Source organism: Carassius auratus, chromosome 16 (genome assembly GCF_003368295.1).
Source record: "Carassius auratus strain Wakin chromosome 16, ASM336829v1, whole genome shotgun sequence".
Classification (NCBI taxonomy): domain Eukaryota; kingdom Metazoa; phylum Chordata; class Actinopteri; order Cypriniformes; family Cyprinidae; genus Carassius; species Carassius auratus.
Genome location: NC_039258.1, coordinates 5,351,228 through 5,369,694, shown reverse-complemented (window position 1 = coordinate 5,369,694; position 18,467 = coordinate 5,351,228). Strand labels below are relative to the sequence as shown.

Below are 18,467 nucleotides of genomic sequence, written 5' to 3'. Positions count from 1 at the left end.
CATCAGATAAACCAAAGACAAACCTTCCCAGCGCAGACCCTGTGTGTTATTTCAGAGAAGAGCATTTGATGTTGTTGTGATGTAGTTCATGAGTAATATGTCATGTTAGTAATCAAAGCACCTTTCAGTCAGACAAAGTTTTACTTGCTCACTTGCTGAAAGCTAAAAATCAACCTTATGGAATTGTTTTTGTTCTATAAGACCAAACTGGATAAGATAAAGTAACCATGAAATGGACACTAAGCAGATATGAGACAAAACGGACTAAACTTGCCAAACAAGAACAACAAAATCAATCGTTGAGTTACCAAAACAAAATCCACATTCACAGAGCAACCTGGAACTAAAGAAGTGGTTCAAAAATGCCAAACCATTTAAACATTTGAGGTCGGTAAGATATTCTTTTTACGTTTTTGAGATACATCTTATCAAGACTGCATTTGTTTGATAAAAAAACACAGTAATAATACAGTAAACAGTAGTAATATTGTTAAAATTATAACAATTATAAAAACATTCTGTTCAGTATATTTTTAAATATTATTTATTTTATCTGATGGCAAAGCTGAACAATATATTTAAACCAGCTTTTTGTGGAAACTGTGCCTTTTCTTATGATTATTTAATTAATAGAAAGTTCAAAATAACACCATTTATTAGAAAAAGTAAAGCCATTAAAACCTTAAAAATGATTTCTGTCACTTAGGATTAATTTATTTCATCCTTGCCAAATAAATGTTAATTTCTTCTTTAATGTGAAATTCTTCTTACTGACCCTAAACTTTTTAAGAGTAATGTATGACTAAATTGTGTATAATCATGGCGAAAACAACAACAGGGGTTTGAGCACATTAATTATTGACGATTAGTCCTGTTGAGTAATTATATAAAATATCTGACCACAATTCCAGAGAGCCACTATTAATGTAGATTACACTTTTCTTGAGGCAAGAAAATGTCAAGATATTGTCTTCAGCTGTCATTTAAAGGCTAAATGGGTCACTGCTGTAATATTAATATCCCTTATATTAATGTAATGAGAGTTAGTGCTCCGAAAATGCTCTTGTAACCTGTTAGTGAAGCCTAACAAGTGTACAGGTCAATGACACAGCTGTCTGTCAATGAGATGGCCCTGGTTAATTTATTTAGATATTACTGAGCTCTAGGTTCACACATGAACTGTCAATTACCAGACATACAAGGTAAATTATGAGCAACAATCATCATCTGAAGCTCTTCTGCATTGGGAAAGGATGAGCTGAATGAGGTGCATCAATAACTTCAGCCGATGCAGAACTGTCAGAGGAAGATTACGACTCGTAACCACGCACTCACATCGTGATGTGCAAAATACTTTGCATTAAATAAAGGTAAGTGAGGATTAAAGCTGGAAAGAGGGTGTATGGGGCGTTAACCAGGACTCAAGCAGGCCTGAGAGTAGACAAAAGACCAACCACTCCGCTCGTGTCTTCCTCATATGAGGTGTCGGAGACTACGCTGTCAGATCTGTCTCAAAACAAACAGGTCAAAATGTACTGAATGAGGCTAACACAGGGTGTTTAAGAGAAACCCACATCAAGAAAGGCCTTAGCTCATACAGGATAGATTTCACAGGATGTATTGTATACTACAGCTGTGAACCTTTACTAACCTGACTTTAAGGGTCTTCACAGGGATTTCCAGGTGGTCCCCATTATCATAAGGGATCTCTATTCCTCCTTCAGCCTCCATCATGCGCTGTGCTTCCTGGGTAGACAGAAGAAATGTGTGCTGATAGAAATATTCAAAGTATATATTAGAAATTATCAAGAGAAGATAAACAAAGCATCATAATGATGTTCAATGCCCATAAAGGGGTAGAGGAGAACCAGCTTCAAAGTTTCACTTCACATCCTAAACAAGTACCTCTTTTGCCTTTTTCTTTTTGTCGTCTTCTTTTTTCTTCTTGCTTTCTGGCATTAGGTCATCCAACCAGCTAAGCTCCCTATTCGTGAAGCAGAAATCCAGAAGCTTCCTCACAAATACCAGAGCAAGAACCTACAAAAGGCAAATACAACACCTGAGAAAAATACATGCAACAATGGATGATGTGCATAATAATAAATAAATAAAAATAAAATTTATATATATATATATATATATATATATATATATATATATATATACATATACATACACACACACACACACACACACACAGTATATATTTTCTAAATGTAATCTACGAGCATGCAGAGACGGAAACAAATTTCTTTGCAAAATTTTGGGTAAAATTTGCAGTAAAGACAAGCAGCGCAGATTGTACTAAAATGTCAAGTACATAATAAGTTTGCTTAAAATTTTACTTTTTTATATTAAAAAAGCTACACAAATAATATGCAATAATAAGGATATGCTGCAAACGGTCATATACTGTACCTTCACATCTTGCGATGTGAAAAAGACATTTAATCAACATTGTAGGATTTTTCTGGACTTAAAATGCAATATTTCTACCACAAAATAACTATTTTAAACCTTTTCACATTAACATTCTTTGAATTGTTTGTAAAGAAAAAATCAGTGTTTAAAAATTCAGAAAATTCAGTTACAATTAGTTTAAATTAAGGTGTAAATGTGACCTATGACGTACCATCATAGGGAAGACCACGGCGGCAGCAGACGCTTTGATGACCCACAGCAGCACCAGGCAGGTGAGCTGAACTATTGTGAATATGTGAACCTTCCACAGCGGCACATATCTCAGGTAGATCAGGTCAGGCTGGTGCTTTGCCGGCATCCCAAACAGCTTAATACGGTCAAAGAACTGCAGTGCAATGAATACACAAACAACATGACCACACATTTATCATAGCCTTAGTTTGACCGGCTTGTATAAACAAGACAGAAATCAATCCTGTAACTAGATCAAATATTGCGAAAATGAAAGTGTGCTAACCTGTATGCCTTTGAGTGAGGAGACACCCATGTAGAGGAACACTCCATACAACACGGGCATTGGGATAAACTATAGAGAAATAAAATTTTTTTTTTTTTTTAGAAAAATAACAATTACAATTAAAAACACAGTTAACCCTGTAAAGCCAGACATGTGGTCTTTTTATTATTTTTTAAATGTATATTATTTATTTCTTTATTGCAATGGAAGAGTAAACTGAACCTTTAGACAAAATATAAAACAATAAGAATGGCATATTTGTTTTATTTTTATTAGATATACATCTCATATAGCATGATATAGTAGAATATGGAGCTAATACTCCAAGAGGAAAAAAATCTAAGGCCCTAACCAAGTTAAATATGTGATGTTATATATTTATAAATATTTACTTGGCAAAAAGTAAGATCAAATTTTGATAGCTTGAAAAGTAAATCAGTGTGATCTCCACACTGGCAATTTTTTTTTTTTTTTTGCACTACAAACTTTGTCATACCTTTAGAATGGATGTCATGAAGACAGACAGACCCATAAGTACAAAGATCATGAGCCCAGTAACCCTCTGCTCACGAATTCCCAAAAACTTGGGCTGCTCTCCCGGGGCTGAGCACTCCGACTCCACCTTCAAACTGTTGACGTGAGAGATGGAGAGGACAGTGGCAGCGACGAACCAGGGCAAGCCCATCACAGAACACACGCCCAGCATCACAGCCACCACCAGGAGGTCCAGATGATACCCACAGCCTTTCTGCAGAAGAACAGAATCATGAGCCCCAGGACGGCTGCAGTGCTCTGACAGACCGGATCAGGTGTCAGACTGACCTTGAGCTTGTGTTCTTTACGGTTGATGATGACAGCGGTGATCTGCTGATCCATGAAGATGAGGATGGTGCACAGGAGGGCAGGGATGGCTGCTGCAAACAACGTCCATGTGGGGTTATCACCCAGAGGTGAGATCAGCCAGCCACGGTTCTTAGAGGTGGGCTATTGGACAGAAGAAATACACTTTAAATAATAAACGGAGCAATTCCACGAGGGTCCTCGCACCACCGGTGCTCGGGGCCTAATTATATTAAACATAAAATTGAATGTATTGGGGATGAACAATTTTTGTGTCATTTTACTTTTCAGTCTATATTAGAGAATGCTTCATTTATTGGTATCTGTATTGTATTGCTGACATTCTTATTTCTCCTATTTTTACATTTAGATAATCTTTGCCAATATCTAATGCTCAAATAAAGCTTTTTTTTTTAGGTAACACAATCTTTTGCAATCTCAAAATTAATATTCATATTTCATACTGTACATTTTAATGTTGTGATGCCCTATATTCACTTGCAGCATTTGACTGGTTTTAGTTAGTCACTAGTTTTTTAGGCAAAATAGTACAGAATTTTACTACCAGTCATATGTGTATCCCTTTACAAAAGGAATTTACAAAAAAAATTATGCTTTAGAGTGTCCAAAGACAAAATTAACAGCATCCAAGAAGCACATACTTTTATTTTTAGTCTCACAAGAGACACCAAAGCTGAATTTTTGCCTCGATTTGATCAAAAATACAACAAAAACAAAATTAATGTGAAATATTCAGTGTCACTGATTTGTTGCTCAAGAAACATTTCCTATTAATATCAATGTTGAAAATAATTCTGCTGCTTTTTGAGGAAACCGTGATGCACGATGACTATAAAGTTCAAATGAAAAGCATTTATTTGAAATTGAACTAGCTTTTGTAACTTATTTCACCTTTTAATCAATTTAATGTGTCCTGAATAAAAGTTCTAATTTCTTACATTTCAAACATTTTAAAAATTATTACACTTTTGAGCATAACTAACGGCAATACTTGCACAAGAGTGCAGCACCTGGTTCTTAGGCTTTATAGAAAACAGTTAAAGGAGAGAAGTTAAATCAATATCCAAAGCCCAGCAGGATAACAGAAAACAGGAACAGCTGGAGTGGTTTAGAGTCAACTGAACCCCGCTAAGTGTGTTTTCTGTTTATTTTGTATTATTTATATAAGTTTGGCCTCCATTCACATGATGGTACACTCATTTTAACTGTTTTTGATGATATAAAGCTGTGCAAGTTAAGCTTTTCGAGAAATACTGATTCCAAATCTTACTTTGTGAAAACTTTTAGGCGAATTTAGAAGAGTGGAAACCAAAGGTCAAAAGTCCAGAAACCCTAAAACCAGCCAAACATGAACTGTTGAATCTAGCTTAAGAACAAAAACAAATTAATTACAGAAAATGACATTTATAGTACCTCAAAAGTATCTGGGACGTGTAGTTTAGGAGAGGGGATGCCCACCAAGTAATCAACCATGACCATAATCATGATGGTTAGAAAAACTGCAAAGTCACTGATTGAAGAGCGGACCTGGAGGACAGAAACTAAACGTTAGAGTAAATAACACTATCAGCACATGATCAGAGCATGACTCTACTGACCTTAGTGGGGAAATAGTTCTTGGTCTTGAACTGCTTGAGGAAGGATGAAAGGAAGAAAGTGGTGAAGAAGAGAATGACAGACCAGAACAAAACATCAGGGATGTACGGGCCATTGTGTCCACAAGCAGGACCCACAAACTCGCCATGGAGGTTCTTGCAATTCTTTAAAAAGATAGAGTGAAAAAAACAAGTAATAATTAAATATATTTTATAACTTTGATGTGAATACAAGTGCATCTAAAAATTATAAATAAATAAATAAAAGACCTTGCATGTTACACCTTACAACAAGATTTTTTTTTTTTTACTTTTGTTAAAAGTTCTATATGCATTTGATTCAGAAACATGCTGTTTAGAAGTTGTTTATTTATTATTTATTGATAAACTATTGTCTGGCAACTGGACAACTTTGATGCTGCACTTTTTCTCCCTGTCCAACTTATTCTGAACTTGGACATAAAAATAAAATAAAAAGTGAACAATTAAAATGTTAAGTTTATGTGTATTGCCGTTAAACATATTTCTCCTATTAATGTTAACTTTGGCAGCACTATTAAAAACACTTTGTGAAGAACAGAAATGCTTACTGGCACATCAAGGTCACTCCAGTTTATGGTGTCGGGGTTAAAACCTGACTGATTCCATGCCTGTACCATCTTCTCTGTGATATTAGATGGAGGTGAACACTGACATCTAAAAAAAAGATCAGTAAATTAACTTATAATAAACATGAAGCATAATACCATAAACAACAAGGTGAATATTTCCTTACGTGTAAAATGTGAGGTTATCCAAATTGTCGTGCATGTTGAAAGGGAACATCTCCCCCAGCTGGAAGAGTTTCTCTAAGGCCTCATAGATGAAAATGATGCAGATGAGAGCAGCGAAGGCTTCCTCCGTGAATCTTGTTATATAGCACACTAGAGAGCTGGCATCTGTGGCAACCAACACGATACATAAGAAGGCCGTCCACAGGCCAATGCTAGTGCGCAGAGAGAGGTAGGACAGACCATAGTCACTGAGGAGAGACAAACAGACATGTTATACATCACAACATACCTGGATAAAATCATCTGCTAAATGAACAAACATAAACCTCATCTGTGTATTTCATATAATCAGCAATTTGTTTTTGTATAGAGAACGGATAAACAGAATTTTGATACCAAGCAATTATGCAATTTTATATTTGCACTGCTGCAAAAAAACATATAGACACTGATGGTTTTGGACATTTAAAATGTATGTTGTATTTTTCAGAGCGCTGCACCACTCTTTCCCGCACCAGTAGATGGCGCTATGGTACTTACAGCTTAAAAATCAATCTTTCATAAAAGGAAACAATCTGAATTGAATTTCACTTTTTAAACTTTAATTTGGTTGTGGCTAGAAGGGATACAGCAAAAACTGACAGCTAATTTTCTTCCTAGTTTATTGCGTTTTATTAACATCTACAACCCTAATCAAACCCCTTACAATAATGCAAAAATATTAATTATTGTTGTACAGTGTGAGAAAAATTACACTATATTGATGTGTGCATGCCCAGTAGTTTTTGCTGTATGCCTTGTAGCCTTAACACTGTAGTTGACATTGAAATTCAACCACCGACTGGAATGTGACATGTTATACTTCAATTTTATCAACTTTAACTTTTTTAAACAATAGGTAAATTGACTGGACTAACAGCATTACAGGAGTGCTGATATTTCATAAAATATCAGGGTAAAGAACTCAACATTCATTCCTTTATAAGTTTGCATGCAAAATAAAATAATCCAATTAATCATAATGATTTTCATTAGCTTTTTATTTGCACACTGTAAGTTGGTACTGTAATCAAACTGTAAGTTTGATTTATTTAGTTCTATGAACTCAGTCCAAACTGTTAATTTGAATTAATCCAATATATTTTAGTCTTAATGAATCAAAAACTTTTTTTTTTTTTTTTTTATAAATTGCCCGTTTCTCAGTACGAAGAAAATACATAAGGGAGAGGATGAGGAACACTGTGACACTCTACTGAAAGTGAGTCTCCCTCACCTGCAGAACTTGAAAAGAATCTTCTCAAAAACTAGAACTGGCCCAGTGCTTCCCAGGATAGTGAGAGGCTGACCAGAAAACAGAGAGAAGGCCACACCGGTCAGCGAAGCTCCAAACAGAGACTCAATGGCACTCTAAAACAAACCCAGACAAAAGAGATGTTATCAACAATGTTTCAAACAAAGAATAAACACATTCTTTGGAAGCAGAAACCATATATTTTAAAGCATAAGGAAAGATTATGCTTAATAAACACTCTTGATTCCAGTGAATCTGAATCATATTCAGACTGTCTGTTCCACTCAGATTTAATCCGCCATTATTTTTTCCAGATAGATCCAAGTCTGCAGGTCTGACTCACTATGTTGTTTTTGGTGGTTTCCCCCAGAAGGCCTCCGAAGGTGATGACAGGGGACATGCAGGCACAGTAGAGGAAAAGGATAGAGGCCAAGCACTGAAGGCTAAGAGCGTCCCGCACATCACTCCAGTAAAACGGAGCTTTCCGCTTAACGTCCAGCACCAGTCCACCAAATATCCTGTGATGAAAGAAGAAAATAAAAGGATAAATTCTATCAGGACATACTCACAAAAGCAACCAAATTCAGAGTTAAATAATTTGCAGTATTTAACTAATAATAATAGATATTGCTGTTAAATATTTGGTATTAACAATCCACGTTTTCTAATAAAACAGAAATTATTAATGACTGTTGGGTCTAACAGTGAAGTTAACCAAGTCCCTACATTAATGGAAATAAAATTAGTAAATGTATTTGGAATTGATATTATAAGGGCATCTCATTTTGTCCTAATGGCTGCTTAGGGTGTGCTGTATTTTCAGAGCGCTCAGGGGTTCTTAAAACACATCTTAATGGACGGCTCTCTTACACAACTGTCTCCAGCTGGCCATTTAAAGCTACAAATCAAAGGATAGGCGCCACTGTTAAATATACCGCTTTTATTCAATACCTCCAACATGAAAGTCTCACAAAATTTGCACCATAAAAACATTATTACCCCCCTCCATTTAATGCTCGTTTCATAAGGTCCTCCTTCATTAAGAGACTTCACCGAAACAAAATCCCCCCCCCCCCCACCTTCTCTCTCTCACAAACACGGTGTTCAGCCAGGGTTCAGTTTGACACACATTATACATGTCCTTAAAGTCCAGACAACTTAATGGCCTAATGCAAGAGCACAACATGTCTAAGTATGTCATATAATCCCATCAGCCATATTTAGGGCATGATATAATAGAATCTCTCGGTTTTAATATATGCTCTGCTTTGCATACCTCTACCTACATTTATAGACCAACTCAACAATAATATAGTTGAGGTATGCAAGAAAAAAAAAGTATGCAGCCAATAAATGTTGGAGGTTAGATGATCTCTGACCGTCCTGTCCTCTGGAGTTCAGGTCCGGCGTGGTGTTCCTCTTCTTTGATAATGTCTGATAGTGGAGCAGAGCCATTAGGCGTAGAAGGCATCTTCCTCTTCTCCTGCAGACATAAAAAATGGCAACAAAACCCCCATTAACCCAGTGGCTGGCTTTTTCCAGAGACTAAACCAGCAAACTACTGGTTACCACCATCTCTGGGGTATGATTACCTGCGACGGGACACACTTTGGCGGCTCGATTCGTATCGTGGGGTCCCATTCTCCTGGAGGCAGCACTGTCACCTGGTCCAAGAACTCGTCTATGCCAGACAGAAGGTCATTCCTGTCTTTGGCTTTGTACGCTACATCATGAAAGATCTGTCATGATGATAGAGAAGACATGAAACTGAAAATGTAGTTTTGCAAACTGAACTGCTGCAATCTTAAAATTAAGATTAGGAGTAAAGACAAGCTGAGCTTCCTTCAATTACTTCTTTACAATACAATTGAAGTGAAATTTTTAAATGTTTCTGAAGTCTCTTTTGCTCATTAATGCTGCATTTTTATCAAAAACATCAAACAGTAATGTTGTGAAAAATGTTTACAATTGAAATTAGATGTTTTCTGTTTAGAAATAGAATTTGTAAAGTAGAATTTTTAGTATCATTACTTCAGTGTCACATGATCCTTCAGAAACTGTTCTAAATTGCTCAACAAATATTTCTTAATATTATCAATGTTGACCATTATCTTTGTGTAAACGGACCATTGTTTAGGATTCTTTGATGAACATTCAAAAGAACTTGCTCTACCTTATTCAGAATGGATGCCTCACCTCATCTGTCATTAAAGTAGCTATCGACCTGCCAATCTCATGGTATTGGCCCCCTTTCCCGAAAGGCCCCAACAGCAAGAAGAGAAACCTTTAGAAAAAAGTAAAAAAAAAAAAAAAAAAAAGATTGATGAAACAAAACTTCAGGAAGTAGTTGCATAAAAGGCTTCACATACAATTCCAGCCGTAAGAGACCTACTGAAGCCATTTATGTAAAAACAAGGGATGTTTTCAGGGGTGCCGGAGCGCTACCTTGTTGGAACAGGCACTTCGGTCAGTCCGGTGAGAAGAACAGCAGGTGAGAGACGGATGAAGGCAATGATTGGACACTCAAGGAAATCAACCTCCCCCACCAAAACATTTGAAGCCTCAGCACCCGGAGGAATTTTCTTCATGAAATTCATGTCCACCTTAAGTACACAGATAAGTAGAAGATCAGATAAGCAGTGTCACTTTAGATGTTTATGTACCTCAAGAATGGTGTTTTGGTTTACCGGGAGTATGTGGTTGTAGATTCCACAGTATTACAAAACCAAACAGAAATCAAACTAGTCTATTAGCAAATCTATGCAGGATATTTGATGATATGATTTATGGTTATCATGCATTAACTAAAACAGGTTTCAAGACTGCAGGAACTAAATTTCTGCCAAACTCAGGTTACGCCAGTTTAACGTGATGATCAACGATCATTACATGAATTATAAAACACAAAAAATATAAATCATGGGAAACAATTCTACGATAAATCATTGACAATGAACAAAAGCAACAGTTGCACACCCACATAACACACCAAACCACTGACACATGAGAGAGGAATGATATTTCACAATCCACAGGACGGCAGAATCTAGTCCAGTTTGGTCTGGAGAAATGTTTTTCCTCTTAGCGAGGTCACATTTTTCTAACCAGGATCAGGATTCGTGGGAAGATGTCACTTAACACCTAACAAAATAAGGCTTCACCTGAAGTTCAGGATCAATTGCAGTAACAAAAACTATCAAATAGAACCAAGTAAAAAACCCTGTCCATCTTCCACAAGTGATTACATTCATCCAGAACCAGATAGACATTTGTTAAAAAACAAGACAAAAAAAAATATGTCTAGAGTTTCTGTTTTATTTTAAAACAAACCTGTCATATAAAAATAAAAACTGTGAGAACTTGTTCAAACCAATACTTCACTATATTTTAACAGAAACTAAGCTGTAATGGCATCTCACTAGAATACAGCAGAAAGAAAGACTGTCTGATGATCACATATTAAGGACACAGATATAGGAATATTGTGAAGGACTGCAACATCGAAAAAGGAACATTGTTCCTTCTCCTAAGAGACTTCAAACATCATTTAAATCACAACACACCATACAATAATCAAAGCATGGTTAAGCACTCAAGACATCACAGAAGACCAAAGTCACAAACACAACGTCATGAAACACTTGATGAAGACACACCGGAAGACAGGTTATGAGTTATAACAGTGTAGAGACTTACAGTAGGCCTTTTGCCGCCCCCTCCCAGAGAGCCGCAACTACAGTGAAAAGGGGATTGGCTGTCCTGATACCAACCAGACAGACACAGAGTGTGTTCAGTGTGTAGAAAATACCTGCCATCTTGCCATGAGACTCTTATGGTCAGAACAATCTCACGCCAGTAATTAAACTGGTCATTTGATCCACTTACAATGTTAGTGCTTTGCACCAAAAAACAGTCATAATCTCCAATTAAAATTTGTACCCTATCCTTTACAATCTGCTTTGCTTGCAAAACCTGAATTACATTATGACATGTTAGTGAAAATAATATTTCAAAACAGTTTTCTGAGACTGAGAACTTGAGGAACTGAAAAAAAATAAATAAATAAAAACTCTCTCACTCTTTATTTATAAATAAGTCTATAAATAAATATTTTTTAAACATTACTATAAAATCTAAATATATAGTGTGTGTGTGTGTGTGTGTATGTATGTATGTATGTATGTGTGTGTGTATGTATGTATATATACACACAAACACACACATACATATAAACATTTTATTCTGATCTATCAGATCTAATAAAACCTCTCACCTTGGAAGTCCAAAAAGTGCTTTATATTACAAGGAGAATCATGCACAAATTAACTTAAAATGTTTTATACAGGTAAATGTACTATGAAGCACTGGAATACAGAAATGCTACATGTGTAATGGCCAGTTTTGAACCTCATCTACATGTGCTCAGCAATGTACTGTAGGATCCCAAGATCATTTAGGAATCATTTTAATCACATAGATAATTTTTATATGTGTAATATAAAATATTTAATGGTCTTTTTCTTATTTTTTGCACCTTGACAGTTCCTGGTCACTGTTTATTTTATTTGCATGAAAAAAACAGCATCACTCCTCACTAAAGATCTCTAATCTTTACTGTCTTTCAATGCCAAGAAAGAGAAATTAATGAGAAAATGACAAAAATTTCATTTTTGTGGAACTATTCCTTTGAGTGACAACCATCAACAATATTTACAATAGGTCATGATGTAGAGGGAGCTCACCTTGCTGAAGTCCACAGTGCTGTTTTCCCTGCTGCCACCAGCGCCGTTCATACGGCTTTCACTGGGCTTACTGTTCTCCAGGCCCCCCGGGGCCGACTGGGGGGATGCAAGAAGACCTGTTAGGATGAGAAATGGGGAAAGTTGTGGAGGAAGACAGTGGTTAGATGTATAATTATGATTCAAAGCTTTGATATACAGGGAAGGTTAACTGCACACTCATTGTGTGGTCTGGAGTGTGGACATGCAGAGTAAGTCACATGCTTTCTGGATAACATCACATTGCAGTGTGTAAATTCATAGACTCTTTGCTGTAAGTTGGTTGCATTTTAAACATTTAGAATGTGATATTCCCAGAGAATCTGATAATTCCCATTGCATAACAAACTGTTCCTGGCTTCTGGGTGAGGATTTTTGCTTCACACAGCACAGTGATCAAAAACCATCTCCCGTTATCCTTAAAGAGGCACTGTAAAACTGTGTAGGCCTGGGATGACATTTCGTGGAAACAAGCTCTGCTGCTATCTGAGCCTGCTGCTTGACGTCAAGCAAACTTAAAAATAAAGGGAGCAAAAAGACCCTCCTTCTATGGTCTTCCCTGTAAACACGTGGAATAGACAAATCAGTCACTGCCATTGTTTAATGTCAGTCGCTAGAGCCTGGTCAGGTTTGCAAGCACACAAGCTGCATGCTCTGCCAACACGAATGTGGCAAAGTACAAGATGGAGCATTGCCATATGACATCACCCACTCCCATTTCAACGGGCTCGGTTTACACCTCTGGAATTAAGTGTATTCCAAGAGGGCGATGACCTAAAGCGTCAAGGGAAGCTTTCTGATCCTTAGCATGACATCATTTATTACCACCTGTGAGGTACTACCACCCTTCGTAGTGTGCTTCATTTGTGGTGATTCATTTTATTGACCTGGTTTCTGGTGTGCACGTGCTCCAATAGCTAGAGTAGAAACCTGTGACCTCATTAAGTTCAGAAGACTTTTAACAGACCCAGACTTCTTGATTATGGCAACAGAATGCTTACATGTCAAGTCTAAAAGAGCCACACACTAATATCTGAACCACAATATGAATATTATGCTTCTGGACGTTCTGTATGTATTCACAGAGAAGGATAAAATGATAAAACAGTGCCAAGTTGAAATGTCTCATATCGACAGCCAAGATCTCATGGAAGCTCTCGCGAAAACTTCTGATGGATTGGTCATGGTGAAACTCAAGGAAAACAAGTGGGGACAGAGTGAGACAAAAAGACATTTAAAATGGTTCAGGGTGACAGAGGGCAGGGTGTGAGAGACAGGTTTGAGAAAGAGAAAGGAGAGAGGTTTTGCATTGAAAGTAGCATGCGTTACATAATAAGATTGTTATTTTTCTATTTATTAAAATCTTTTTCATGTATTACTAAAGTTTTGTTTTTGTAATTAATGGATTTTTTTTTTTGTAAATTAATATTTTATGGTTACATTTTAATGCATAAACATACACTATTCTACTCTAAGTCTGAGCTTAGTAAGTTGTTGCAGGTTTACATATGAAATGTATAAAATATTGCAAAATAATATGTTTTGTTCCAAATATTTGTTATTATTTTAAAACCATTACAAGGAAATGTAAACAAAAAAAAGTTTGAGGTCGGAAAGATTTTGTAAAAGTTTTGAAAGGAGTCTCTCATGTTCACCAAGGCTGCATTTATTTGACTAAAAATGCAGTAAAGCGGTAATACCTGTAAAATATTATTAAATCACTCCTGTCTTCAATGTAATTTGAAGATCCTTCAGAAATAATTTTAACATGCGTATTTGTTTCTCAATAAACATTTCTTATTATCATCAGTGTTAAAGCAGTTGTACTGTATGATATTTTTAATGAAGCAGATTTTTTAAATTCTAAAAGTATTTAATGTCTCATTTGATGCACTCAATGCAACTTTGTTGAAACAAGTATTAATTTATTTAAAAATAAATATTTATTTAAAAAAATTATATATATATATATATATATTTTTTTTTTTTATTATGTAATTGGTGACTTTTTTTCTGGGTTCAAACACTCATGACAAACATAGTGAGAGTCCGAGCACATGTTTCATGCAGGTGACACATCATGCTGATGGGCTGGATATTTGCCTGACTGCGGTAGGGGCAAGAGCTGTGCCGGCCTGCCCGGGTCATGCGCCACCTGCTCTTCCTGAGTGGCTGAAAACAGTGAGTGTGGTTCCTCCTCCTCCTCGGGTGGGAACACCACAACTTCTGGAATGTCCTCTTTCAATCCCCGTGCCACCAGCAGCTCGGGTCCCTGCTGAGAGGGTCCTGGGGAGCGGAGAGATGATGAAGCACGGTGGGCGGTGGGGGGTGTGTTTTGAGGGGTGGTGAAAGGGGAGGCATTGGGGGAGATGGAAACAGATGCGTTGGCACTCGGCAGAAGCTGGTTGAGAATGATGGAGGAACGGGAACCACGGGACTCTCTGGAGGGACGGCGTGATCTGGGGGGACTGGAGGTGGAGGAGGTACGTCTAAGGAGGGACAGACGGGAGGCTGAGAGACCCTCCCCTGATGGGACCAGAGCAGCGGGTCACGAAAGGATGAGGGAAAAGTATGAAGAGAGGAAAAGAAAGTAAACAGACTGCAGATGGAATAAAATAACATTGATGAATAAAATAAAAAGCAAGTATGTTGTGATGAGAGAGCTGGGAGTGTTAGAATGAAGTGAGGAGACTGCAAAAAAACGGACAGTGCAAATCAGTCCAATGATTCAACACCCAAAGACATGACCATCACACGCTGATCATTAATCTTTTGATTAACTTTGCAAGCTTGTTTTTTTGCTGTAAACCATCACAGAACAACTGGGTAAGGCCTGTTTCACAGAAATGTATACTTTTTCCTATGAAATCAAAAATACTTAAAATTGTTTGCTTGGTTTAAAGAAAGTTCAACATGCAGTGACCTGAACATGCAGCATTTTCCATTCTGTAAATCCAGGTGATTCAAGCTAGAATTTGGGATCGGAGTTTCAACCAATGTAGATTAATCAGTTAAAAACTTTCCCATGCGTGCCATTTGAAACAGGCCTTAGGCACGCAATGACAACACCATGACTTCAGCTCTTTCTTAAGGATGTTGTGGTGCGAGTAAAGACAGGAAGTGCAGTCAACACAGCACACAGCGATGGCCTGAAATCAGTCAATGAAACATGCCATGCACATGTCAAATACGCTGAAAGAAATGGCGGATCTAGTCACATATACTTCCTGTCGGATGTCTAATAATAACTGCTCGCCACACACTCAAGGACCCTGTGAACCCCTACTTCCGTCATTTCTTGTTTTTGAGTGGAAAAAAAAGTTTCAATAAGTGGTGGTTTTAATAGAATCTTGTTCAAAAGTGTTAGGTTCTTTTGAGTAAATATTCAAAAGAAAAAGTCAAGCACAGCAAAAGCTCTCACCATTCCTCTCAAGCAAGTGCGGGTCTGAATGTTTCTTGCCTATGTCGGCGAAGGAGCGTACGAGTGGGATGCGATTACTGAGTTTCTTCTCATTCTGGTGGTGATGTCTCTTCAGCACAGCATCCCGCACCTTCTCCCTCAAACTCTCATCCAGCTGCTCGGATGCCACCATGTTGTCTAATACCATGTCTGGGAACAAGGAGAGACATTCATTTTTCAGACATTCATTTTGTTTGTACTGAGATATAAGGGTTTATCTATCGGCCAAACATTACCTGTTATCTCCTCAATGGTGTTTGCTCTCATGTCCAGCATGACTGTGCCATTGAGAATGCAGCTCCGTAACTCAAACAGGCTGTGCAGGGAAAGCGTGGCGACGTAGGGCTTACTCCAACGCTCTCCTCCATCCTCTACATCCTCCTCGAACTTCAACCACCTGCACCAAATAGGATTCAAAGTTAACCGAGTATTAAAACAAGTATTCTGACACTGCCTGGTGGTCAAACAGTCAGGTTTTCTATAGTGTATATGAAGAACTATACCTTGAAAGGAATACGCACATGTAAACATCACACATAAAAATAGTTGAAACCAGCTGGTTTAAAGTCATTGTGAAAATGGCTACAAAAATCTTCTCATAGAATGTCAAGCATTATGTTGTTAGCAGATGCCACATGGTTTGATATTTTATATTTTGTATTTTAAATAAAAAAATTCTGAAATTAAATGCATTTTACATATTAAATGTTTTACACCATATTCGTAGTTATAACTGAGCTGTCATTCCTGTAGCTCAGTGGTAGAGCATTGTGTTAGCGGCACAAAAGGTTGTCTGCTAAAAAAAAAAAAATCATAAATAAATTTAAATGTAATAACTGAAAAATACTAAACTTGCTTAATCAGTCAATGCAAATAATGTCAAGATGGCCCATTATTATGGAACAATTTGACACACTAAATTAATAAAATTAATATAATTAAATAAATATAAAAACGAAATGATTAGATACACCATGGAATGTTAATAAATAAAAGTACAATAACATAATAACAAATCAATAAGAGAAAATGAGAAAACTAATTTAATGTTAAATGAAATACACTTTGAAAAATATAAAACAGGCAACATACATCAAATCAGTATTAAATCACAAAATAACTGAATACATAAATATTTAAAATCAATACATATAAGCCTAATGAAAGGGTTATTCACACCTTATTTATTCATACTTACATTTTATTGTACTTTTATTGCACCATTCCATGACATATTAAACAACTTCATTCAAATTGTATTTAATTCAGTGTTGATGTTCACTCCATCTTTGTCTGCTAATAAATCATTTGTGCTATATCCTGTACACACAAAAACAACACCTACACACAGTGTTGTCCTTACCTGGCCGTCTCTTTCCACTCGTAAGCCTGTCCGCCACGGAAAGACAGCTCATCGAGCTCCGTGAAGAGGTCATGAGGAATATGTTCCTCATCATCATCCTCAGTGCCGAGGATAAACTGGACCCTCTGTGAAGGAGTGTCTGTAGACATGAGTTAGAAAAAAAACACAGCCAATGTGTCAAGATACTCAAACCAAAACAGGAAATTATTGATTAAATTAGTTGGATTGAGACGTTTTAGACTGTTATTCTTACCGTACGTTGGTGATTCTCTCCCATCCTCTCGCTCGGACTCTCTGTCCTTCCTTTTCCGATGGTGCTTGTGGCCACGGTGACGATGCCTACGTCTGCTCTGTCTTCCTAAAGGTACGTGTACACCCACGTAAACTGCCCTGTGACCTATAAAGAGAAGGGCTTTATTACTCTTTCCTGTACTGCAAGTGAGAGGAAGTCCTTTTTAAGTCCATTATGGACAGGAAAAGGAACAGATCAAATACAACATACAAACAGTGCTCCAGACACACAAGATGAATTATTAATTGTCTGAACTGTCTATCTTAGGAGTAAACCACCAGTATCCAGTATCTGAACCACATTTCTATGCACAAAAAGAAAAACAATGTTGACATAAACTGAACAAATAAATGGACCATCCACTAATACTAAGAACATGTTTATCTTATTGGTGTGTAAGAGCATTATTTTGAGGTTTGAAAAAGGATCTATTGCTAACATATCTTTATTACAAAAAAATTAATAAGTAAACAAAAAAACACAAAAAAACTGAAATCTATCAAATCTTTGACAGAGAGTGGGGCAGATGTGGCCTAAAGGTTAGAGAGTTGGACTTGTAACCCAAAAGTCGCAGGTTCAAGTCTAGGAGCTAGCATGAGTTGGGGCAGGTTAATAAACAGTGCTCTCTTCCACCCTCAGTACCCATGGCTGAGGTGCCCTTGAGCAAGGCACTGAACCCTCAGTTGCTCCCCGGGCACTGGCGATAAGCGCGCTCATAATGGAAGCAACGCACTCGTTTTTTCCAGACGCGTCCGCACCGCATCGAGTTAAAAACATCTCAACTTTTCAGAATGCCACAAGCGCAAGAATATCAGACCTGAACCAGGAAGTTGGTCACCAGATCACACGGTAACCAGTTAAACCATAACACCGGAGAGCACCAAGATGTTTTCCTCTGAGGTGCTCGCGCATCGCAGTTGTGCTGCCGTGGTTCACCATATCGGTTTTACAAAGGGAACAAAGGGCCATTTTATTTGTCCTCTGTTTAAAGTATTCACATACTTTTGATAACAATGGTCTCTGTTTTTGTGATAGAATGCAACTTTCTCCATTCCCAGTATGCCATTACGCGAGATGTAAACAAACAGTGTGACGCGTCGACGCATTTCACGCACG

At 37.2% G+C, this 18,467-nt stretch overlaps 1 protein-coding gene across 12 annotated transcripts in view; it reads right to left on the bottom strand.

Moving 5' to 3' along the window:
- The window catches only part of slc4a7 (solute carrier family 4 member 7), a 35,580-nt gene that overhangs the window by 1,715 nt on the left and 15,398 nt on the right, over positions 1 to 18,467 (bottom strand). For 4 of the 12 annotated variants that reach the window (XM_026283568.1, XM_026283571.1, XM_026283566.1 and 1 more), the window contains 23 exons: positions 17,313 to 17,456; positions 17,060 to 17,198; positions 15,933 to 16,093; positions 15,658 to 15,846; positions 14,340 to 14,762; positions 12,201 to 12,316; positions 11,155 to 11,217; positions 9,904 to 10,061; positions 9,655 to 9,742; positions 9,051 to 9,197; positions 8,838 to 8,941; positions 7,802 to 7,976; positions 7,441 to 7,574; positions 6,170 to 6,415; positions 5,985 to 6,090; positions 5,398 to 5,559; positions 5,213 to 5,326; positions 3,761 to 3,922; positions 3,435 to 3,686; positions 2,939 to 3,007; positions 2,633 to 2,806; positions 1,906 to 2,037; positions 1,652 to 1,746 (listed from right to left, as the gene is read on the bottom strand). In XM_026283568.1, coding sequence (XP_026139353.1) covers positions 1,652 to 1,746; positions 1,906 to 2,037; positions 2,633 to 2,806; positions 2,939 to 3,007; positions 3,435 to 3,686; positions 3,761 to 3,922; positions 5,213 to 5,326; positions 5,398 to 5,559; positions 5,985 to 6,090; positions 6,170 to 6,415; positions 7,441 to 7,574; positions 7,802 to 7,976; positions 8,838 to 8,941; positions 9,051 to 9,197; positions 9,655 to 9,742; positions 9,904 to 10,061; positions 11,155 to 11,217; positions 12,201 to 12,316; positions 14,340 to 14,762; positions 15,658 to 15,846; positions 15,933 to 16,093; positions 17,060 to 17,198; positions 17,313 to 17,456 — 3,553 coding nt within the window. Of the gene's footprint in view, positions 1 to 1,454; positions 1,507 to 1,651; positions 1,747 to 1,905; positions 2,038 to 2,632; positions 2,807 to 2,938; positions 3,008 to 3,434; positions 3,687 to 3,760; positions 3,923 to 5,212; positions 5,327 to 5,397; positions 5,560 to 5,984; positions 6,091 to 6,169; positions 6,416 to 7,440; positions 7,575 to 7,801; positions 7,977 to 8,837; positions 8,942 to 9,050; positions 9,198 to 9,654; positions 9,743 to 9,903; positions 10,062 to 11,154; positions 11,218 to 12,200; positions 12,317 to 14,339; positions 14,763 to 15,657; positions 15,847 to 15,932; positions 16,094 to 17,059; positions 17,199 to 17,312; positions 17,457 to 18,467 lie in introns of all 12 variants that reach the window. The other 8 variants (XM_026283574.1, XM_026283570.1, XM_026283572.1 and 5 more) reach the window with 7 other exon arrangements.